This window comes from Bos taurus, chromosome 10 (genome assembly GCF_002263795.3).
Source record: "Bos taurus isolate L1 Dominette 01449 registration number 42190680 breed Hereford chromosome 10, ARS-UCD2.0, whole genome shotgun sequence".
Lineage (NCBI taxonomy): Eukaryota > Metazoa > Chordata > Mammalia > Artiodactyla > Bovidae > Bos > Bos taurus.
The window spans coordinates 70,818,809-70,844,464 of NC_037337.1; the positions used below are offsets into that span (position 1 = coordinate 70,818,809).

General features: G+C 38.7%; 1 protein-coding gene across 13 annotated transcripts in view; it reads left to right on the top strand.

Moving 5' to 3' along the window:
* Positions 1-25,656, top strand: part of KIAA0586 — a 166,143-nt gene that overhangs the window by 120,503 nt on the left and 19,984 nt on the right. For 7 of the 13 annotated variants that reach the window (XM_059890879.1, XM_005211906.5, XM_005211909.5 and 4 more), the window contains 2 exons: positions 5,939-6,004; positions 13,276-13,616. The exons of 2 other annotated variants lie outside the window; for them this stretch is intronic. In XM_059890879.1, the coding sequence (XP_059746862.1) occupies positions 5,939-6,004; positions 13,276-13,427 (218 nt within the window). In that variant the 3' untranslated portion in view covers positions 13,428-13,616. Of the gene's footprint in view, positions 1-5,938; positions 6,005-13,275; positions 13,617-25,656 lie in introns of those variants that run through there. 4 more of the 13 variants (XM_005211910.5, XM_005211911.5, XM_024998068.2 and 1 more) reach the window with 1 other exon arrangement.

Here is a 25,656-nt window from a genome sequence, read left to right on the forward strand (position 1 = left end):
TTGGTAGTCAAAATAAGTAAATAAATGGCTTTTATAAAATGTATTGATATTTTAGAAACGCTGTCAAGATTAGTTAAAATGAGATTAGTTTGAGCTTTCAATTAAATTGAATGGCTCATTGTTGTAGCATCAGGTATTCTAAGTAGTAAGTCAAACTAGATTTGTGAGAGTCAATCGAGAACAACAACAACAACCAGAACTTACCTACTTACCTTCTGCTTCTGAATAAAATGGCAGCCCACTTCAGTATTCTTGCCTGGAGAATTCCATGGACACAGGAGCCTGGTAGGCTACAGTCCATGGGGTTGCAGTCAGATACTACTAAGCAACTTTCCCTTTTTTTCACTTTCTGAGTAATTTCAGCTCACGGTTGTTTCAAAATTTTAAGAAAAGAAATAGGAATTTGTCTTTGCAGTCAGCAGTGTGGCCTGTTGCCGATGCTAACTTGATGTGAAGGGCTGGCTGGTACAGTCAGTTACGTGGCGTTTCATTCATTGGAAAACAGTCTAACACAATAAGATGAAACTAACCTTATGGCAGAAAGTGAAGAAGAACTAAAGAGCCTCTTGAGGAAAGTGAAAGTGGAGAGTGAAAAAGTTGGCTTCAAGCTCAACATTCAGAAAACGAAGATCATGGCATCTGGTCCCATCACTTCATGGCGAATAGATGGGCCAACAGTGGAAACAGTGGCTGACTTCATTTTTCTGGGGGGGCTCCAAAATCACTGCAGATGGTGACTGCAGCCATGAAATTAAAAGACACTTACTCCTTGGAAGGAAAGTTATGACCAACCTAGACAGCATATTAAAAAGCAGAGACATTACTTTGTCAACAAAGGTCCATCTAGTCAAGGCTATGGTTTTTCGTGGTCATGTATGGATGTGAGAGTTGGACTATAAAGAAAGCTGAGTGCCGAAGAATTGATGCTTTTGAAATGTGGTGTTGGAGAAGACTCTTGAGAGTCCCTTGGACTGCAAAGAGATCCAACCAGTCAATCCTAGAGGAGATCAGTCCTGGGTGTTCATTGGAAAGACTGATGTTGAAGCTGAAACTCCAATATTTTGGCCACCTGATGCGGAGAGCTGACTCATTTGAAAAGACCCTGATGATAGGATAGATTGGAGGCAGGAGGAGAAGGGGACGACAGAGGATGAGATGGTTGGATGCCATCACCGACTCAATGGACATGAGTTTGGGTAAACTCTGAAAGTTGGTGATGGACAGGGAAGCCTGGCCTGCTGTGGTTCATGGGGTCACAGAGTCGGATATGACTGAGCGACTGAACTGAACTGAACTAAACCTTTTAATTGATGAAACTAACCTGTTGAATTTTTTTTGACTTCAACCTTTTATGGAAGTATAATATACATACGGAAAAGTACACATAGCTGTACAGCTGAAGGAACTTTCAGAAACTAAGCACACTCAGGTATTCAAGAAACAATATTGCCAGCATCTCCAAAGCCCCTTCACGTTCCCTTTTAGACACAGCTTCCACCCCCAGAAAGATAACCACCATTCTGACCTTTTTGTTCTGACTTCTAGCAGCATAGATTAGTTCTCTTGGCTTTGTACTTAAAAAAAATGAAATCACACTGAATGTATGGCTTCTTTCATGGGGCAAACCTATTGTAATTTTTAAGATTCCTTTAGTTTTCAAACCATTATGGCATGCTTTTATAAAGAATTATCTGAGAGGAATTTGTTTTAGTAGCTGTGTCACAGGCTGTTCAACCAGCAGGAAGTGTCTTACAGATAAAGTTGTCTACTAAAACATCGAGTCTCTCTGTTTGCAACCAGATTTTAATGCTGGAATGTCCCTCTAGACATTCCTGCCACTAAAAGGCAGGAACTCTCTTTGTCATTACACTGCTCAGTAAGCACTTAAATAGTTTTTAATGAGCCTTAATAACTAAGTGTACATTATTCAAATAAATCATAGTCTGCATTCAGAATAGGTGGGTCATCTATTTTCTGAATTACCAATCAGCTTCCTGTCAGTTGAATATAAGCTTTTATGCTGCCAAGATACTATTTCTGAAAATGCTATTATTGGCAAGAGTTGTATACCTATTAGAGATGCAGCCAATGAGTAACATATTTGTTTGAAAAGTATTAACTTCTATATCTAATAATATTCCTAATAGCCCCCTTTTTTCCTTCAGTGAGCACGCTAGTATAAAAGTTCCAGCTATTCTGATTGTTACTAATTTTAGATTTCTGCTTGTTAGATTTGGTTTCAAATTCTGGGTGTCACTCATTTAAAAACTCTTGTTTTGTGGGTTAAAAAAATTCCTGTTTTGGACGCCGTCATCTTTATATCCTTGTTTTGCAGTTAACAGTCCTATAGTACTGCATGGTTTTCTTAAATACATAAAGAATTTGCTTAAAACAGTAATATAATGATCTACAGGTTTAAGTATTGCTATACTAGTGGTTCTTACTAAAGATAGTATTACAGAGTGGAAGATAAATTTTCAGCCAAAAATAAAATTTTTATAATACAGGAGTAAAACATAAAGCCTACGTTCCTATCCTTTTAAAAGTACCACTTTTTGAAATACGATGACTTGCTTTCATGTTGACACCATATAGCTACAAGATTTTGAAAGACCATTTAAAGTGCTGAAATACAGTGAATGTTTGGAAGAAGTATAGTGTACAGGTGGCACAATCCCCATGCCCTCAGTGTCCCCTCATTTAAAGCTTTTTCAGGAGTATCCCTACTTTTCCAGCCTTCAATTCAATTTTAGATCTAAGATCATTTGTTTTTATTCCATGGTAGTTTTAAACATTTAAATAAAGTTAACACATTTGTGTTTTGTGGTGAAGCTAAAAGGATAAATTACATTCACAGGTAATTTATGACTCAATTTTTGGTCAATACTACCCACTCGGAATTTCCATAGAAATGTTAATAGAAATCTATAGATAAAATATTTAGAAATTTTTTATTCATTCTTTTACTTGAATACCAATGAATATTATGTTTCTTCAGTTTTGAACAGCAGGGTGAGGAAGTGTAAGGACTAACAAACTTGGTAGACACCTTTCAAATCCTGTTGCCATGGTGTGGGTTGTGTTTGCTCCCTTCATTGTCACCTACAGAGCGCAGTATACCAACTCCCAGTAAACCCTGTCGCCAGCAAGTGAGAATTATGAGGCAGCTACTTAGTATAGGAAAAAGTGACAATAGTTAACTCTGGTATTGACAGAGCGGTCTTTTTTTCCCCATTAGAAATCATTGTAGAAGTATTCTCTCCTAGTTTGGGTAAAGGGGAGTTTTGTTTATGGTTATAGTAACAATGAAAACAGGTAATAGCTACATTTATGTGTACTTCCTTTATGTCATGTACTCTGCTAAGATCTTTAATCAATCCAGTTAGGTAGGTAATGTTAATAGTAGTCTTATTTCACATTTGACGAACCTGAGGCTCAAAGAAGTTACATATTTTGCCCAAGGTTACACACTTAATAAATGATAGAGCCGGGAGTCAAACCAAGTCCAATTCTGAAATCAACGGCTATGCCCTTGAACATACTATATGTTTCCTTCCTTCATAACTCTTTTTTAAAAAGTAGAGCAGATAATTTCTGATTATTCTTACAGGTCTTGATAGCTCAATATCTACCAAGATACGTCCTAGTAGAAGAATATGAAAATGTTGGGTGGTGGGGAAAGAACCTTTTCTTACGAGTTGTAGTTCCACAGCTAACTTGTGACGTTGATTTCTCTGTCAGTGAACCTTTCTGAATTGTGATTTCCTTATTAGTAAAAATGAGATAATCTCTGAGCTCCCTTACAGCTCTACTGCTCTAATATGTGATCAGTATTTTTTTTCTTTTTCTTAAACAAAAAATCTCCCTGTCAAAATATGTTTTGGAAAGATTGCTTTAATGAGAGCAATTCTTTTGTCAATTGGAAAAAGTTAGAAAAAATCATAGGCTAAATAATAATAAAACAACCATTTGCTGAGTGCCTCTGTGGGCACTGCTCTAGGTTATTTAATTTACATATATCATTCTTGTTCACGATCATGAGAAATCTGTGAGCTAGAAGAGGAGATGGAAACACAAAGTGGTGATACTTCAGTGTGGTGTTTCTCCCAGACCTCACGCAAGTCGGAACTATGATTTGCATTCAGGTAGCTTAGTCTCTGAATCTGTGCTCTTAGCCACAAGCTTTCAGCTGTCTCTCTAATAAGAGTGTCTGGTTATTATTTACTTGCCAAAATTTTTTTATCTTAAATACCAGTATAGTAGGAACAGAAAAAAAGTAGGTTCTTTTTCTTAGCTTCCACCCTGTTTTGTTTAGTCTGAAAGGGGATGGTGTTGCTTATTTCTTACTATAACACAATAGGTAAGTTTGAATTCTGGGCTTTCAGGCAACCACTTCAGAGAAAACTGCCTCTTAATTTACTTGCTACAAACAAGTGGTTCTTCAGTGGAAGGGATCTCTGAGCTAGTATTGATACCTTTGTTTCTGTGTTTGTATACCAGATTCTATAGACTCTGAATTACAGAATCTGAAAAATGCCTAGCAGTAAGTTTTGTCCCCTCGCTCAGAAACTTAAAGGCAGAGGAAAAGTGAACGTGCTGCTAAGTCGCTTCAGTCATGTCCGACTCTGTGCGACCCCATAGACGGCAGCCCACCAGGCTCCGCTGTCCCTGGGATTCTCCAGGCGAGAACACTGGAGTGGGTTGCCATTTCCTTCTCCAATGCATGAAAGTGAAAAGTGAAAGAAGTCGCTCAGTCGTGTCTGACTCTTAGCGACCCAATGGACTGCAGCCTACCAGGCTCCTCGGTCCATGGGATTTGCCAGGCAAGAGTACTGGAGTGGGCTGCCATTGCCTTCTCCAAAGTGAACATAGATAGTATCTAATAGTAACACCATAGTAAGCGCTACTCCCTCTCCCTCCTCACTGCATCCCAGAGTACCGGGTTGAGCTCCCTGTGTTAAAAAGCAACTTCCTGCTATCTATCTATTTTACATATGGTTATGTATATGTTTCAGTGCTACTCTCTAAATTTGTCCCACTCTCTCCCCACACTGTGTCCGCAACTCTGTTCTGGATGTCTGTGTTTCTATTTCTGTCCTGCAAATAGGTTCATCAGTACCATTTTTCTAGATTCCATATATATGCTTTAATATACAGTATTTGCTTTTCTTTTTCTGACTTACCTCACTCTGTATAACAGGCTCTGGGTTTATCCACCTCTCTGGGGACCCATCTTGCCCTGTTAGTGGGAGTGTAAATTAATATAGCTACTATGGAGAACAGTATGGAGATTCCTTAAAAAACTAAGAATAAAACTGCCATATAACCCAGCAATCCCACTACTGGGCATATACCTCAGAAAAATCATAATTGTAAAAGACACATGTACCCAGTGTTCACTACAATGCTATGTAAAATAGCCAGGATATGGAAGCAACATAGATGTCTGTTGACAGATGAGTGGATAAGGAAGTTATGGTACATACATACAATGGAATATTACTCAGCTGTAAAAAGGAACAGATTTGAGTCTGTTCTAGTGAGGTGGATAAACTGTCATTTATAATGATTAAATCCTTAAGTAAGCGAATCTGTGAAAACTTTTAGCTTTGGAAGAAATGGCCCATGAGCTTCTCTTATTTAATACAAATAATTATGCAAATTCTCTCATGATCCTTTTCCCTAATTTTTGATGCATAAAGATAATAATCCATTAGGTAAAGTATTATTCTATTGACAGTCATTAAAATTCAGCTGTTTAATTTCGTTTTTTACATTAAGGCCACGAGGTCAGGCTTCTGTTTGCCTGGTTTTATGAAACTAACTGTGGAAGTGCATTTAGTTTGTGGGTTTGTTTGTTTGTTTGTTTGTTTTTAAGTGGAAGAAACCATGATTATGCTTCACTGATTTTCTTATGAAAAAAAATTTTTAACTGTAGCTTCACCAGGTGATACGGATCAGACACAAATTGAGCCCAGTCTATACCTCACATCTTTATTTACAGGTAAGATTTTTTACTTTAAATGTTTCAATTTTTTTTTCATTTCCTTCTTTCTCTCATAATAATCAACACAGTAGAAACAATAATTCCAATTTTTTATTCTTCTAAATATCTCCAAATTCATCCCAAGTATAAAATTCCCTTCATACACTAAACTCAACTCTCCAAAAGTTAGGGGACCAAAAAATCTATCATTTCCTATGAAAGTTTATAAAATGTTGAATTAAAAGGCTGCAGGTGTGGTATTCAGAGCACCGAGGCTAGTACTCCAGATAATTCCATCTGGGGGAGGTTATTTGTTGGGACAGGACACTGTTTAAACTTTGAAGTCAGTTTTAAACAAAGTGAAGCAGCTGGAACCTGGCATAAGAAGAAACAAATCTTTCACATTAGCTATTGCTTTTGGAGAAAAAAAGATTTGGAGTTGTTTTTACAGGTGCCGATACATTTATTTTTTCTATAGGAACTGCTGTATTTTTATCTTAAATTATAAATTTAAAAATAAGCATTTGTCAACTCATTTAAAAAACAGAAGCAGTCATAAACTTAAAAAATGTAATAGGATTTATATGTCTAAAACACATTTTGGGATGAGACTATAAAACATTTAAATCACTTTTAAACTTGAAAGTAAGGAAAGAAATGTTTAATAGTGACTAATTGTGTGAAGCAGAGGCAAATCTAAATTTTCATACTATGTACTTAACATCAAATGACCAGACATCATCTTCATCAAAACTTGTAGTATTTGTTCTCAAGCACTCAAGCTATGATTGCAAAATCTGCAGGGCTGGGTTAAGTATGTGAGGAGAATTGAATACAGCAGGATAGTTTAGCAGCTGCTTAAGCAAGGAATTTAAGCAAGAGTAGATGAGCCCAGAGTGGACAGGAAAAATGCTTCAAGAACTCAATAAAGCACAGCTGAAATACTGTTAACATTTTCATAGACAGCTGGGAAGCAACTGTGTTGCTGGAACTCAGGGCTAATCTTAAAGACAAGATCTGGTCAGCATGAATCTAAGCAAGCTGTTAGCCATGAGGAACCACAGACTGTCTAGGCAGAAACAAATCAGCTTGGTCCAGCAATCATTTTAAGGCCCAGCATGTACTAGCATTATGCTGCAACTTTGCAGAATACAGAGGTAAACAAGACAAAGTTGGTTTGCTCATAGGGTACATTTAATAGGAGCAGTAGACCTACAAACAAATAATAAGAATATGAATCACAGTCCATGCTTTTAAAGAATCTATTGTCCAAAGGAAGTTATAGACATGTAAATAATTGCAATGCAATTTCCTAAGTGCTGCAGTGGAGTTGCCATCCTGAGACTAAGGCATCAACAGTGTACAGGAGAGGAGCCCATGTATTTCACCACCGTGGCTGGAAAAACAACCCAGAGAATGTGCTTCATCTGCACATGTTCCTAAGTGTTTAGGGTCTGCAGACCCCTGAAAAACACTGATAGCTATGACTGCCTGACTCCCTTCCAGACTGTATTTATGTGAATACATATAAATATGAAAGGATTTCCTATGAAAGTAATTTGCATATGATTTCAGGGTATTCATAGATCCATGATCACCCATCCTTGGACTTTAGGTTAAGATCTTTCATGTACTTAGGTTAAAGATTATTACAGTTTTTGTTACCTTTTTCATTTTATTTTTAAATGAGTTTATAAGAAACCCATCCTTATATGCACAAAGAAATACCCAAATCCAAACAATTTAAAGTCAATGTACTATCTATTCATCTACTCATAGAAGAATCCCATAACTTTATTTATGTGGCTTATGCCACATGCAGTTACTGAATCCAAGTAAGGAGTATCCGGTGCTGCATTCTTCTGTGAAGTTCCTGAGGAATTTTTTTCTTCTTTTCTCTACTTGTCTCATGTTGTTTTAGGAGAGAATGCTTTGTTTGGATTCCTCTCAGTTTGCAAATAACAGAGACATAATAATGGGTTACCGGCTGTTTGAAGATTAGAGTCAGAATCTAAAACTTACTGATGAAATGGATTATCTAAACTTAAAAAACTTTTAGAAAGTTATATATATATATATATGTATTTTTAAAAAACAATACATGTACAATATATAGGCAGATTCTTAAATGGACATTAAAAATCTTGCATTATTGCTTTATTAGAGTAAATTAGTTTTAGATTTTCTGTTCGTTAGTCTTATAAGAAGGTAACAGAAAACAGAGTTTCTTTATGAATTTTAAATACTTTTAAAGCAAAAAAATGAATTTCAAATGTCTAGAAAGTATATTAAAGCCTGTCTTAGGACGCTTCAAATACATGGTCCCGCTCAATGACATCTCCGGCTTAAATGCATGCTGGGTTAAATGACGTACTGCCTACCCACGGAATCAGGGAATAGTTTTCCTTTTTTTAAAACAAATCTGAAAACAGCTGTTGAAACAATTACATCATAGAGTAATGATATGACTGTGGAAATTTAAAAAGTCAAGCTTTGAAACCATCAAACTACATTAATAGAGGTAGAAATTTTATGTTTGCTTTAATGATGATTTATTAAGATATTATGTCTTTTCTTAAAAAAATTAAACTCTTTGAGGACCATAACTGGATATGAATGTTATACTTTTTGCCTGTTAACAGTGATGCTTTTTAAAAAATGTTTCCAGCCTAAAAAGTTCACTTTTAAAGTTCTAAAACTCAGATTTTGCTTGTATAAATGAGCACTTCAAAAAATCTTTCCAAAATGTACATTAACAAACCCTTTAGATAAGATGATACATTTTATTTGATTAAAAACACAATTACTAGAGTTAAAATTAGCATAATTATTTGGAGGCCCTCTGGAACTGTGGGGTTTTTTCCTTAGTGTATTTCAGTGACACATTCTTACCCCTCTCTCATAAGTTGACCTACCTTTTGCAGCCAAGCCTTAGGATAGTTTCTTTCCAGTTTCTTAAAAGCAAGTGCTAATCTGTGTTAAGTGCTTTTTGTGTGCCAGCACTATTCAAAACACTTTATATACATTATCCCATTTAATCCTCACTAAACCCTTGGAGGTATTGGAGAAGGAAATGGCAGCCCACTCCAGTGTTCTTGCCTGGAGAATCCCAGGGACGGGGAAGCCTGGTGGGCTGCCGTCTATGCGGTCACACAAAGTCAGACACGACTGATGCGACTTAGCCCCAGCAAACCCTTGGAGGTAGGTACTCTAACCTATATTATGTAGGTGAAGAAACAAGGGTTTTGAAAATTATGTGTAACTTTCTCAAAGTCCCTCAATATTTATTCTTCCTCTTGTACTAAGTTGCTTCAGTCATGTCCAACTCTGCAGTTCCATGGCCTGTAGCCCTCCGGCTCTTCCGTCCATGGGATTTCCCAGGCAAGAATGGAGTGGGTTTTCATTTCCTCCTCCAGGGGATCTTTCCCACCCAGGGATTGCACCTGGGTCTCTTATGTCTCCTGCATTGGCGAGTGGGTTCTTTACCACTATAGCACTCATCACAGCCTGACATAGTATGTTTGTTTCCTTATTTGTTTGTCATTTGCTCTTTACACCTATCTGAAATATGATATCAGTGAGATTAGAGCTTTTCTTCTCTTCAAAATCTCCAGAGTCTAGAACAGTGCCTGTTCTGGAACATAGTAGGTGCTCAGTTGATAGTTGTTGAGTGAACGAGTGGATGTGCCCAGCTCTGCCGTGTCACAGAATCCACATTCTTACTCCTCCCCTTCCCTTTTTACTCCTTTCCACATGAAAGCCTTACTGACAGTCTGGATGGGACCATTCCCAGGTGACTGAACAGTAGACTTCATTTGGGTCCCAGCCTTGACCAATCATAAAGGGATTTGTGCTTGAAACTTTATCACTGCTCCTCTCTTTAGGTGCCCCTACCATTACATACCACTTCTAAAATGGAATTTCTCTCAACCACCTTAAAAATAATGATTTTTATGTGGGTAATTAATGTATTTGGTATCAGGCAGAAAGCGATGAGTATGAATTAGTTGAATTATACTAGACTCTTTCTTGAAAACCATCTCTTACCTTGTGTGACTCTTCAGTTTTGGATCTCCTTATCTAACATTTCCCTTTTGTGTTCCTCTGTTTTCTCTTTATTCACTTTTCTTTATCCTCTTATTTCTGTTATCATTTATTTTATTTCCTTCATTGCCTTCCACATCTTTTAAGTCCTAGCTCAACTGTTGCTTTCACTTAACTTAAACCAAGTATTCCTCTATACGTTTACTTCCACTACTAGGTTTTAAGCTTCTTGAAGATGAGGACTGTTTCTTTCTCACCTGTGTATCTTCTTAACACCATCTTGGCTCCACGCATGCAATAGACTTTTATAGATATTTAGTTAGTGTGCATATGCATCTGGAAAGGCCCACTCTGATATCTCTCTGCCTCAGTTACCTTTACCTTGTCTTTCTTCCAGAATTACTATCAGGATGAGATAAGATGATGTGGAAAAGATTTTTGCAAAATTTTAATTGCTGTATAAATATAAGATAGTAATTACAAGAATTAACATAACTTTATAATAATTGAATATGTTCCTTGAGACTTGGTGAAAGTGGAGAGTGAAAGTGGAGAGTGGAAAAGTTGGCTTCAAGCTCAACATTCAGAAAACGAAGATCATGGCATCCGGTCCCATCACTTCATGGGAAATAGATGGGGAAACAGTGGAAACAGTGTCAGACTTTATTTTTCTTGGCTCCAAAATCACTGCAGATGGTGACTGCAGCCGTGAAATTAAAAGACGCTTACTCCTTGGAAGGAAAGTTATGACCTACCTAGATAACATATTCAAAAGCAGAGACATTACTTTGCCAACAAAGGTTCGTCTAGTCAAGGCTATGGTTTTTCCTGTGGTCATATATGGATGTGAGAGTTGGACTGTGAAGAAGGCTGAGCGCCGAAGAATTGATGCTTTTGAACTGTGGTGTTGGAGAAGACTCTTTGAGAGTCCCTTGGACTGCAAGGAGATCCAACCAGTCCATTCTGAAGGAGATCAGCCCTGGAATTTCTTTGGAAGGAATGATGCTAAAGCTGAAACTCCAGTACTTTGGCCACCTCATGCAAAGAGTTGACTCATTGGAAAAGACTCTGATGCTGGGAGGGATTGGGGGCAAGAGGAGAAGGGGACGACAGAGGATGAGATGGCTGGATGGCATCACTGACTCGATGGACATGAGTCTGAGTGAACTCCAGGAGTTGGTGATGGACAGAGAGGCCTGGCGTGCTGCGATTCATGGAGTCGCAAAGAGTCGGACACGACTGAGCGACTGATCTGATCTGATCTGATCTTGAGACTTGGAAACTTCTTCAAGGTCCCCCCACCAAAAACAAATAACAGCTGTTGTTACATCATTGAACAATCTAATCGGTAATCTAATGCTCAGAGTAGAAAATAAAGGTACATGTAAAGCAGTTTTGTGAAATTGGATAACAGAGAAAAGAAGAATGTCTGGTAACAGTGTAGTATTTGACAGATATGTGAGTAATGGAAGGAATGAAATTTTTTCTTAATTGAGGAAAGATAGCATTTAAATTTACAGGTTGACCAGTAATTTTGTTCTCAAGCCTTAGTTGTACCCTGTGTTGGTTTTTACTTTATTGACAAAGTAAACTCTGGTCTTGGATTACTACTCTTGGTTACTTGAGTATTCTACATCATGGTTTTGTAAAATGTCAGAATATTTAAATGCTTATGTACTATGAAGATTTTTTTTAAGTCCTTATTGTTTCTTAATTTTAATTTTTATCATATCCTGACAGAGCCAGATATCAAGAATTCTTTTCCTATTTAAAATACTTATTTAAAATGACATAAGAATTGCTTTCTTCTTAGAGGATTATGCTGGTGCATTAGTTTGTGATATTGATATAATGATACCAAATCTTATTTCCCTTTCCTCTTTTATGAAAAAAAAAAAAGAAATTGATGTAAGTAACAAACAGGAATGATAATATTAAAGTAATCATTTTTAGACATCAGAATATGAAAGGAATCTGTCTTTTACAAATATTTTGATCATCTTGGACAGCTATGATTGAGTCATCATTGAAATCTCCAAAACTGACTTCTTCTACTGTGGTCCCTATAAAAGTCTGATGGAAATTTTCACTTTATTACTATGGAAACTATTTTAAAGACTGTTATAAAGTCAATTACAATGACTGTTGACTCAGAGATATCCGTAAGATTATTTAAGATGATTTGCCTTTAAGATGCTTATTATTATGATTATATGGTAAATCCATGAAATTTGAAATGAGGGTTTTTGTGGTCTTAAACAGTACCAAGTTGGCATTCTTTATATTCTTAGGTAATGTGCTTTTTAAACTTAGAGGAATGAATTAGGCTATCGGCAGATAGATACACATATGTAGTCAACTCTTTTTTTTTTTTTTTTCTTTTTAAACATATTAATGAATTCTTCATTTCAAACTGCCTTCCCTGCTTGGTCTTACCTACCGTTTATCATCTGTAACATGACTTTGGGCACTTGTATTCTGTCTTAGTCCATTCAGGCTATTATAACAAAATACTGTAGACTGAGTGGCTTTTAGACAGCAGAAATGTATTTCTCACAGTTCTGGAGGCTGGTCGTCCCAAGATCGAGGCACCTCTTCCTCGTTCTGTGTCCTCACACGGTGGAAGGGGCTGGCAAGCTCTCTGGGGCCTCTTTCATAAAGGCACTAATCTTGTATATGAGGGCTCCACTCTCTTGACCTAAGCACCTCCCAAAGGTCACACTTTTTAATACCACCACACTAGGCATTAGGATTTTAACATATAAATTTGGGGAGACATAAACATTCAGAAACTCCAGTACTTTGGCCACCTCATGCGAAGAGTTGACTCACTGGAAAAGACTCTGATGCTGGGAGGGATTGGGGGCAGGAGGAGAAGGGGACGACAGAGGATGAGATGGCTGGATGGCATCACTGACTCGATGGACTTGAGTCTCAGTGAACTCCGAGAGTTGGTGATGGACAGGGAGGCCTGGCGTGCTGCAATTCATGGGGTCGCAAAGAGTCGGACACAACTGAGCGACTGATCTGATTTGATCTGAAACATTCAGATCATAACATATACTTGTAAAATATTGTCTCTAATTGTCTGGGAGTGGGTATGGAAAGAAGGGTGATTTTTATCTCTCTGACAAGATCTGAGCACCTTGAGAAAAGAATTTATCCCAAATGCAATTCTCTTTCTGATCCCCAGTATTAAGTACTCAGGTACACTTCTTTAGCTGAATGAGTTTCTCATTTTACAGGTGGTAAAGCGGTTCCACTCTTCACTTCTCAAACATCACCTGCCAAGATGTCTGTGACACTACCCTCAGTGAACCTGGAAGACTGCTCACAGTCTCTGAGCGTGGGCACTGTCCAGGGGGACGCGGACTCCTCAGGAGCAGATACCTTCTGAGTGCGAAGTGAGAGCCAGTACAATACTTGTCTGCTGGTTTTGAGGTCATTTTCCTTGGGCGTAAAGCCATCTCTCAGGCTCTTTTGGTCCTTCAACATATTCAGAAAAACAATTTTAAATTTTGTATTGAAGTGGAAAGCGTAATTTGGCTATTTGGGTAACATTTTTAAATAAAAGAATTTAAATGGATATCATTGTGAGTCTTGTGTTATTTCTTAGAATCCTAAGGCAGCTATGGAGTAGTGGAAAGGGCAGAACTTTTGATATCCAAAAATTTACAGATATAATGATCTGTACTTAGTTGTGAAATTAAGTTGCTCGGTGTTATTCGTCCCAAATTTTGTATAAGAGCAAATAATTGGTACCAATCTAATGCCTCTCAATAAGGAATTAATTGAAAAAGTGTTAGTACAACAGAATACTAGGTGTCACAAAAAAGAATTTTAAAATGTTTGTGTGTTGATATGGAATTATCTTTGAGATCTGTTGGGGTTTTTTCAGTTTTAAAAAAAATGAATATGATAGTTGAATAGAAAAATGAAGGTATAGTTGACTCATAATATTATGTTATTTTCAGGTGTACAGCATAGTGATCCAGTATGTGTGCGGATTATATTCCATTGTAGGTTATTACAATATATTGGGTATAATTCCCACTGCTATGCAGTGAGTCCTTGTTGCTTATTTATTTTATATACTATATAATAATACCTGTTAATTTGTCCCTCCTCCTTTCCCGTTCCCCTTTGGTTACCTCAAGTTTGTTTTCTATGTCTGCGAGTTTGTTTCTGTTTTGTATATATGTTTATTTTTATTATTTTTAAAATTCCACATGTATGCTTTTCTCTGTCGGACATATTTCATTATGTATAATATTCCCTAGGTCTGTCCACATTGCTACAAATGGCAATGTTTCCTTCTTTTTTATGGCAGAGTAATATTGCATTGTGTATATTATATATACCACATAAAGTGCGAAAAGCCACGTGAAAAATAATATGTGAGTTATGCTACCATTGTTTAAAATGAGATGGGGATCAACCCAAATATATGGATGTACATACACACACACCTACATAATGCTTATGTATGCATTAAATATCTTTGGAAGGCTAGACAAGAAACAGCTAACTTGATCTCCAAGAAGGGAAATGGAGTGGCTAGGCGATAGAGAGGCTGAGTGATTGGAATCAAGGATGAGTGTATTTACTGTGGGTTCTAAATACAGTTGTAACAGGAAAAAATGGAGCAGGCTTTTGGTCCTGGACTTCTGTTTGTTGGGATTACTGACTCAATTTCAGTACTGGTAATTGGCCTGTTCATATTTTCTATTTCTTCCTGGTTCAATTTTAGGAGATTGTACCTTTCTAAGAATTTGTCCCTTTCTTCTAGGTTGTCCATTTTATTGGGGTATAGTTGCTTATAGTAATCTCTTATGGTCCTTTGTATTTCTGTGATGTTGGTTATAATTTCTTTTTCCTTTCTAATTTTATTGATTTGGACCCCTTCCTTTCTTTTTCCTGATGGGTCTATCCAAAGATTTATCAATTTTATCTTTTCAAAGAACCAACTTTTTGTTTCATTGATCGTCTATTGGTTTTCTAGTCTATATATCGTTTATTTCTGTTCTCATCTTTATGACTTCTTTCTTTCTACTAATTTTGTGTTTTGTTTGTTGTTTTTTCTCTAGTTCCTTTGGTGTAAGGTTAGGTTGTTTGAGATTCTTTGTTTCCTAAGGTAAGCATATGTCACTATAAACTCCTCTCTTAGAACTGCTTTTTAACAAAAGCATTTTTTATTTAAAAGTGTTGGTAGCTTTTTCATCCTAACCATAGAAATCTAGCCTTTTTTGGTTTCAGAATAGAAGTATAATCTTTGATTTATTCCACTCCATATGTACTTGAGCTTTACTTTTTTTTTTTTTTTGGTGTGTCTTTGTATGTTTCTGTATCACGTGGCTTGCAGGATCTCAGCTCCCCTACCAAGAGTGGAAATTGTGCCCCTTGTGGTGGAAGTGTGGAGTCCTAATCACTGGACTGCCAGGGAATTCCCTTGAGCTTTCCTTTAAAAAGTTTGGTATCTTTTCATCAGTATTTTGTTTGTTTATAGGATTATCTCTGGCCGAGTTTGCTTCTATATATTCTTCTGCCAACCACCTTCAATTTTTTAGAATAAAATTATGTATGTAAAAGTAAATTACTTTGATGCTATGGGCTTTAATTTTTTTTTTTTAACTTTACAGTATTGTATTGGTTTTGCCATATATCAACATGAATCCGCCACAGGTATACACGTGTTCCCCATCCTGAACCCTCCTCCCTCCTCCCTCCCTGTACCATCCCTCTGGGTCGTCCCAGTGCACCAGCCCCAAACATCCAGTGTCCTGCATCGAACCTGGACTAGCGACTCGTTTCATATATGATAAATTTTTTATCTTATATTTGATTTTATAATTTCCAACTTCTGGAATGAACCACTTATAAGACATGTTGTTAATAAGTAGACTTTATCAAGATCAAGACTGTTGTTGGGCTTACATGCCAGGGTAACAGGTATTTAAAATGTTTCTTTGATTTAAATCCTAAAATACGTTTGCTTTTTGTGCATTTTAATAGAATGTTGAATAAATGTTTTTATTTTCAAAAGATGATTACATCAGTATATTTCTGATCACTTGCATATTTCTGGTCTCTTAATTTTTATTTTAAAATATTAAACATATATTTAAATCAGTTTTATAATTTTTCTATTAAAAACAAAATTTTTCTGAAAAATAAATAAAATGGCACTTCTTAGTTGGTGGTGGGTTACTGCCCTTAATCCAAGAGTAATTCTGTAGTTGAAACATTGTTTGAGACAGCTTTTAAAAATGGCCTGAGGGTATCATTTCCATATAGATGAGTAACTTGATCAGTAATAAAGAATAAAATTCTTGGTATTTCTGTGGTGTTGCTAAGAAGAAACTCACTAAAAAATTCTTTTCTACTGTACATCATCTATGTATCTGTTTAACAGAAATTAACTATAAGGCTTTTGGGCATACAGTGTGGTGTGGTTACTTATGGCCCAGGCTAGGCCACCATCTCAGGACTCATTATTCTCTCCCTTTGGTCATCTGCCTCTCCTGGAAAATAAAGGTTGATCAAAGAGTTCTGTCTCTTCCTTGTGTAGAATCACCATTTGTTCACCTACCATCAGTTGTTCAGTAGTTTTTAAAACTCTCTTAAGAATGCACTGGAGAAAAAGGAATTTTATAATTAGAAAGCTCATTGTTATAGTTCAGAAAATTTCAGGAAGTCAGTTTTTTTACTTGACCTAGCCCATGTCAGGAAAACAGATTCCAGGTCTTAAGACTGTCAAGCCTTTGAGAGTAATCAGCCCTTGTCTGTACTTTCTAAAGATATTATTTCTTCTTGTACTGAAGTGTTTACCTAGAAACAATAGGAAATATTAGCTAGAGTGCAGATGTCCCCTGGTGAGACCAATAAATATTGTAAAGCTATGTTGATGGTTCATTAATTACTAAGAAAGCAAGCAAATTTCTTTTTCTGTTTTTTTTTTGTTTGTTTTTATTTTTATTTTTTTAGTGTGAGTGGTCTTATTGAACAATTTCAGGCCTAGTAAGGGATATATTACTGATCCGTCTCTTAAATTCAGAGAGCCCTAACCTAGGTAAAAACCCTCAAGCAAATCAATAGACTCCTCCAACTTCTCCTGGGAGGTCACTTCTATGAGACCTCTGAAGAGACCCAGATGGTGAGACTGAACAGGATTTAAAATCTTGAAAGGAGCTGGTAAGAAATCCCAGAAATAGCTCTTGGTATGCATAGAGGTCACAGATAAAGAACAGGCCTGGTGCTGCACAACTGATATGATTTATGTGTAAAGAGTTGAAAGTGTATGTCTTTTTCACTGAATCATCATGACATACAATGATAACTATATCAATCAACTCTTTATAGCCTACTTTTCCTGAACAAAGATATATTTTTCTTTTCTATTTTTCACAAGGTGTTACCTTAGAAATAAGTATCAAGTGAGGAAGTATTTCTACCATTGGGATAGTTTAATGGGATTTCTTGGTAAGCCTTGTAAGTATTTTTATTTCCCTTGATTGTATTTCTTAATACTTGCATGGTTACAAAAGTACCATAGACAGGAGTATTTTAAAAGGTGATTGGGGGTGATTTTTCTCTCTGGATAAAACATTGGCTGTTTATAATTCTGTATAATTATAATAACCAGCCTGAATGTCTGGGTTGGGAGGTAATTGTCTGTATGTTCTGAAGTATAGAGATGTTCAGACCCTGTTCTCGACAGGCTGTTTGCTAGGGTTAAGGAGAGGTATTCCCATGGTTCTAGTGACCCCTGGAGTTGTAAATGGTAACAGATCCAGCAAAACGTTAGGTTGGTAGAAGAGGCCATGGTCTGACTCATTCTTTACAATACAGTGAGGACAGGGAACTGTATTCAATATCCTATGATAAGCCACAATGGAAAAGCATATGAAAAAGAATGTGTATATATACATGTATAATCAAATCACTTTGCTGTATAGCAGAAATTGACACTGTAAATCAACTATAGTTCAATTATAAAAATAGCACTAAGAAGGAAAAAACAAGGTGAGTAATATTTTGCTTCAGAAAAGGGAAGGGGAAATGAACAAAAGTAGAGTCATAGAAAACAGAGAAGGAAAGCAATAGTCCATAGTGACACATTAACCGTCTTATGAGGAGGGCAGTCGGTTTGATTTGCTATAACAAAATTCTAGTTTTGTTTCATTGTTTTGAGTGGAGTTTACACTTCTCAAGTTGTCTGCTTGATCAGAAGGTCTCCAGTAACCTGTTTGTGCCTCAAGGCCATCTGCTTCTGGAGGCTTCTTTGGTTAGCATCAACTTGCAGTCAGTCATGGGAGTGAATGTGCATTGGTCTGAGTTTGAAGTTTATTTTCATATGACATATTGCACCCTGGGTGGACTGTTTTAGCTGCTGTCAAGAGGACCTGAAATGGCTCCTTTTCATAATTTCAAACACTTTTGCATCTGTATCACTTAACATTTTCTACAAAACAAAATGCTTCCCAAACCAGGTGGCTTAACACAACCATTTATTTATTCATGATTCTGTGGATGAGCTGTTTGGCTGGGATTGGCTGGGATAGCTTTGCTTTGTTCTTTTCCTCATGGTGTTGTCTGGCCTTACAACACATGCATTTATAGTCCATTGATAGTTGATGGTCTCATTCACATGTCTGGCAGTTGCAGGACAGTGGAGGTCACGGGGCCCATCATCTAGTGTATCTTCGCGACCCAGGAATCAGACCGGGGTCTCCTGCATTGCAGGTGGGTTATTTACCAGCTGAGCTACCAGGGAAGAGAACATCTAGCAGGCTAGCCCAAGCTCATTCACATGAGATTGGTTGAGAGTTCCTAAGAGTAACAAGAGAGGGTAAGCTCCAATGTGCAAGCAGATTTCAAGCCTCTGCTTGTGTCATGTTGTTAACAATGCTTTTGTTGGCCAAAGCAAGTCATGTCCAAGGCCAGACTCAAAGAATAGAGGAGTAGACTCCCATCTCCTCATGGAAAGAAGTACAGGCATATGCTGAGGAGCAGGCAAATGGGATCGGAAGAATTTGTGGCCATTTTTGCAATTTAATACACACTGATATCTTTTCCAGTGAACCTGGTCACTGAGCTAGGAGGCATAAAAGGTAGGGATGATGTCTCCTTTAGAAAGGTGGCTTGTGCATGTTGAGGATAAGACAGTATACTAGATTGACTTCTCACAGTTCTCAGCTAGATCTGCATGCAACGAAATAGAGTGATTAGAGGCATTATTACCAATCGCATGGGACATCCTGTAATGATGTCCTAAGGGAAAAATCTGGATGAGCTCTGAGGAAGGGATCATGTGGCCATTAACAGTAGTGATGATACATGATACTAAAGCAGATTAAGAATTGCCACTTATTTAAAACTAGAGTCAGCAAGTTTTTTCAGTAAAGGGCCAGATAGTAAAACTTTATATAGGCCAAATATGATCTCTGTCATATATTTCATATTCTCTTCTTTCTCCTTTTTTTTTTTTTTTTGTTTAAAGCAGATGTTTTAAATATGTAGGAAACTTTTTTTAAGCTTGTGGACCATCTGAAAGCAGTCTGTAGGCCAGATTTGTCCCATGGGCTTTGGTTTGCTAACCCCTGATTAGGACAGTTTAGTTCCAGTGTCTCATTTATTCTTTCTACCTTTCCTGCATAGAGAGTACAGTTTTTATGTAAGGAGAGGAATCCTGCAGAGTTCTGTTACCAGGCAATGGGTTCTGCTCAACCATTGGTCGGTGCCTCGGTGGGCCCACCCACTGGCAACCAATTTAACCCTTAGTGGTCCTGCTCAGCCATTGGACAGCACAGCAGTTGGACCGCCCAGAAGCAACTAACTATCAAACAGCAAGAGTTAGATGGTCAGACAATGGTGGAATTGTAGTCGGGAGGTGGAGAGTGAGGTAAGAGTGGATCCCAGCCTTTTCCTGAAGGCCCTCCAGTTCACCCCGCACTGGGACAGTAGGTGAGCTGGGAGCCTCAGAGAGCAGACTGGGGGCTGTGTCCTGCAGGGCTTTAGAAGCCACCCGCTAGACTTGGCCCAGGCCTTGAGGCACCAGTGAGCCTCTCCCCCATCCTGGTCTCTGAGACCTGATAGCAGTGGCAGTTTGGGATGGCAGCCTGTGGACCAATCTCCACCACATGGGCAGCCTGAGGAGCCTGAGTGCCAGTTGGGTCCTGGGCGTCTGGCTCCCTCAGAGATGACAGGTGGACAGAATCTGGAGACCTGGCCCTAAAGGAGCTGCCAACTGAGCTTTGCCTCCTCTTAGCGAGGACTGGGACCTTGGAGGGTGAAAGTTGTACCTTGGGACCTTGCCCTTTCTTGCCATGACAGAGAATAACATTCCTTTGGTAGAGATTTACAGGAACATCGTTACCTGACCATGACCCAACTTCAAAAACAAAGGATCTGACACCAGGATGTTCGCAACAACTAACCACGTCCCTCCCTTACCTTTTGCTTTTAAAAGGGGTTTGATGAAAGCTTTCAGTAACTTTGGGGTCCATAGGGAATGAGCCTCCCATCTCCTTGCATGACTTTCTAATAAACCTTTCTCTGTTCCAGACTCTAATGTCTTAGTATTGTGTGGCCTTACTGTGCATTGGGCATGTGGATTTGGCAATGTTCAGTAACAGAGTTCCAAGATCACTGGGTAGGAGAGTAGGAATTCCCTGTGCTCAGAATACAAAGTCTAGCAACTGTAACATCTGCAGCTTCTCATCAAGGAATGGGTTTTTTCCATCCTGAAAACTTACAGGCTACTGATACTATATATTTAATAGCCTAGAGATCTGGGTAGTTGTATTTCCTGGTGACTCAGTAAAGAATCTGCCTGCAATGCAGGAGACCCAGGTTTGATCCCTGGGTCGGGAAGATCCTCTGGAGTAAGAAATAGCATTCTTGCCTGGAGAATTCCATGGACAGAGGAGCCTGGCAGGCTACAGTCCATGGGTCGCAAAGAGTCAGACACAGCTGAGTGACTAACACATACACACACACACACACACACACATATGCAAATGGCCTTGAGAAGGGATTTCTGTATTTTGGCTCACCCCTCTCATGTTTACCTGGGTTATGTTAGCACAGGTAAGACATAATTTTACCACCTCCTAGTCAAATTTTGAAAAAGTTTCCATTATGTATCTACTGTGCAACTTGATTTGTTCCTGATGCAAAAAATTACGGGAAATTTAATTAGCATTCACTGGATGGATTGTGGTACTCCTGAGCAGCTGTCAGGAGATTCTCAGAACCCATCTTCATGGAGAGAGTATCCCTGTAATTGACACTATTGTTTTTCTGAAGTTTGGGTTGATTGTTATGAATCAATCAATAGTGAGTCTAAAATTGAGCCAGTATCCTTCCAAATTTGGTTGGGGAGGCTTGTCAATTTGGTGGAACTCATGGTTGTGGCAATAAAAGCTTTTTGTTTAGAATGTGAGTTAGAAAGGGCATTCATTGGTTTCTGGGAACATGTATGGTCTATGAATGTCTATCTTAACTGACAGGTATTTTTCAATATTGAATAGCTTTTCAGTTCAGTTCACTCACTCAGTTGTGTCCCACTCTCTGCGACCCCATGAATTGCAGCACGCCAGGCCTCCATGTCCATCACCAACTCCTGGAGTTCACTCAAACTCACGTCCATTGAGTCGGTGATGCCATCCAGCCACTCATCCTCTGTCGTCCCCTTCTCCTCCTGCCCCCAATTCCTCCTGGCATCAGAGTCTTTTCCAATGAGTCAACTCTACACATGATGTGGCCAAAGTACTGGAGTTTCAGCTTTAGCATCAGTCCTTCCAATGAACACCCAGGAGTGATCTCTGCTAGGATTGACTGGTTGGATCTCCTTGCAGTCCAAGGGACTCTCAAACAGTCTTCTCCAACACCACAGTTCAAAAGCATCAATTCTTCAGCACTCAGCTTTCTTCATGGTCCAACTCTCACATCCATAACATGACCACGGGAAAAACCATAGCCTTGACTAGATGGACCTTTGTTGGCAAAGTAATGTCTCTGCTTTTCAATATGCTATCTAGGTTGGTCATAACTTTCCTTCCAAGGAGTAAGCATCTTTTAATTTCATGGCAGCAATCACCATCTGCAGTGATTTTGGAGCCCCCAAAATAAAGTCTGACACTGTTTGCACTGATTCCCCATTTATTTCCCATGAAGTGCTGGGACCAGATGCTATGATCTTCATTTCCTGAATTTTGAGCTTTAAGCCAATTTTTTCACTCTTCTCCTTCACTTTCATCAAGAGGCTTTTTAGTTCCTCTTCACTTTCTGCCATAAGGCTAGTGTTGTCTGCATATCTGAGGTTATTGATATTTTTCCCAGCAATCTTGATTCCAGCTTGTGCTTCTTCCAGCCCAGCATTTCTCATGATATACTCTGCATATAAGTTAAATAAGCAGGGTGACAATATACAGCCTTGACATACTCTTTTCCTATTTGGAACCAGTCTGTTGTTCCATGTCCAGTTCTAACTGTTGCTTCCTGACCTGCATACAGGTTTCTCAAGAGACAGGTCAGGTGTTCTGGTATTCCCATCTCTTTCAGAATTTTCCACAGTTTATTGTGATCCACACAATAGTCAAAGGCTTTGGCATAGTCAATAAAGCAGAAATAGATGTTTTTCTGGAACTCTCTTGCTTTTTCCATGATCCAGCAGATGTTGGCAATTTGATTTCTGGTTCCTCTGCCTTTTCTAAAACCAGCTTGAACATCTGGAAGTTCATGGTTCACGTATTGCTGAAGCCTGGCTTAGAGAATTTTGAGCATTACTTTACTAGCGTGTGAGATGAGTGCAATTGTGTGGTAGTTCAAGCATTCTTTGGCATTGCCTTTCTTTGGGATTGGAATGAAAACTGACCTTTTCCCGTCCTGTGGCCACTGCTGAGTTTTCCAAATTTGCTGGCATATTGAGTGCAGCACTTTCACAGCATCGTCTTTCAGGATTTGAAATAGCTCAACTGGAATTCCATCACCTCCACTAGCTTTGTTCATAGTGATGCTTTCTAAGGCCCACTTGACTTCACATTCCAGGATGTCTGGCTCTAGGTGAATGATCATACCATCATGATTATCTGGGTTGTGAAGATGTTTTTTGTATAGTTCTTCTGTGTATTCTTGCCACCTCTTCTTAATATCTTCTGCTTCTGTTAGGTCCATACCATTTCTGTCCTTTATCGAGCCCATCGTTGCATGAAATGTTCCCTTGGTATCTCTAATTTTCTTGAAGAGATCTCTAGTCTTTCCCGTTCTGTTGTTTCCTCTATTTCTTTGCATTGATCGCTGAGGAAGACTTTCTTATTTAACTTATATGCAGAGTACATCATGAGAAAAGCTGGGCTGGAAGAAGCACAAGCTGGAATCAAGATTGCCGGGAGAAATGTCAGCAACCTCAGATACGCAGATGACACCACCCTTATGGCAGAAAGTGAAGAGGAACTAAAAAAGCCTCTCGATGAAAGTGAAAGAGGAGAGTGAAAAAGTTGGCTTAAAGCTCAACATTCAGAAAACTAAGATCATGGCATCTGGTCCCATCACTTCATGGGAAATAGATGGGGAAACAGTGGAAACAGTGTCAGACTATTTTTGAGGGGCTCCAAAATCACTGCAGATGGTGATTGCTGCCATGAAATTAAAAGACAATTACTCCTTGGAAGGAAAGTTATGACCAACCTAGATAGCATATTGAAAAGCAGAGACATTACTTTGCCAACAAAGGTCCATCTAGTCAAGGCTATGGTTTTCCCAGTGGTCATGTTATGGATGTGAGAGTTGGACTGTGAAGAAAGCTGAGTGCCGAAGAATTGATGCTTTTGAATGGTGGTGTTGGAGAAGATTCTTGAGAGTCCCTTGGACTGCAAGGAGATCCATCCTGGAGGAGATAAGTCCTGGGTTTTCTTTGTAAGGACGGATACTGAAGCTGAAACTCCAGTACTTTGGCCACCTCATGCGAAGAATTGACTTGTTGGGAAAGACCCTGATGCTGGAAGCGATTGGGGGCAGGAGGAGAAGGGGACGATGGAGGATGAGATGGCTGGATGGCATCATCGACTCAATGAACATGAGTTTGGGTAAACTCCAGGAGTTGGTGATGGACAGGGAGGCCTGGAGTGCTGTGAGTCATGGGGTAACAAAGAGTCAGACACGACTGAGCGACTGAACTGAACTGATGATGAATTTAAGAATCATAATTCTTTTTATTGTTTCTTCTGAGGTCTTAAATCAATAGCCTTTTCCATTAGTTTTATTAATTAGCAATGTGAACCTTGCAAGGACTGGTGCAAGTAGAATTAGCCCATTCTACTAATAAAAAAATGGCATTGAATATGAGATCATTCAGGTTTGAGTAGTCTTGGGTAATTGAGGCAGGAGTTTATAAGAATAGATTTGAATCTTTGTAGGGTCAGCATTAATAAGCATAGTTCTTAGCCTTTGAATATGGTTCTTATTCCTAAGCTATGGCCCTTCTAGGATTTCAGTGGAATGTTCAAATTGTTTACTGGGCTCCTCTCAATTGGAGGGACTCTGTCTTTCCAGTATCAGGCAACTGTTGACATCTCAACTCAGCTCTTTCAACTTCCAGCTGTTGTTGCTTTCCACTAGTTCCTGTGTAGTGCAGGAGTCAGCTAAGGATTTGAGAGTTTTTATGAATATATTGCCCCCCTCCCCATCTGTGGCTCTCTTCTTTATGGACTTCCCATGTACAATAAGTCCACCTTTCTGAGAGCCCTGAACGCTGATCCTGACTGCCGAAGACCAGCAAAACTGCCCCTTTACTTGAGTGCATCCTTCATGCCCATAGGCATTGGAAAATACCTCGGATAAATGTGGATCTCAACAAGTGTGTTTTCCTTTTTTCAAGGTAGTAATATTTCTTGTCCCTGCCTGCTTTTGGTTCCTCCCCATTGCCTTCAAATGAAGGCAGAGTTTTTGTCCAGACTTTTGTCCAGAGTTTGTAATTGTTACTGTTAGGAGGGTTAGTCTGTTATAAATACCTTTTCATTACTAGAAGCTGGAATAGGAGCAGCAGTAAAATGGTGAGAGAGAGGTAGACAGACCTTCATTTTTTAAAATCTTTCCTTCCTTCTCTCTCCCCTTTGTACTATCAATCTTTCCACCATTGGCCCTCACCTAGAATGACCTCAGTAAGAAGGAAGGAACAAAATAGGCTATTGCTGTGAAGGGGTGGCTCAAGAATCTGGAGAAGAAAGATGGTCTCCCTCTGCATGTAAGTCTCCTCTCATCAGTGATATCCTGAAAACACTGGAGTGATTCCAAATCTGGCTCTGGACAGTTTAAAAACCAAGACACATAGGTACCACTCCATACACACACACACAGAAGTCGCTCAGTCGTGTCCGACTCTTTGCGATCCCATGGATTGTAGCCCACCAGGCTCCTCAGTCCATGGGATTTTCCAGGTATGAATACTGGAGTGGGTTGCCGTTTCCTTCTCCAACACCCACCTACAAATCAACAGCTGGTGGAAGGGCCCAGTGGGTTCTGATGGTTAGTTGGGCCCAGTGAAGAGGCAGGCCTCAGATGTTTCTTGAATGGAACAGTGGATGAATGCACATGCACGACTGGCAGTGGTGAGATCATTCCCACAA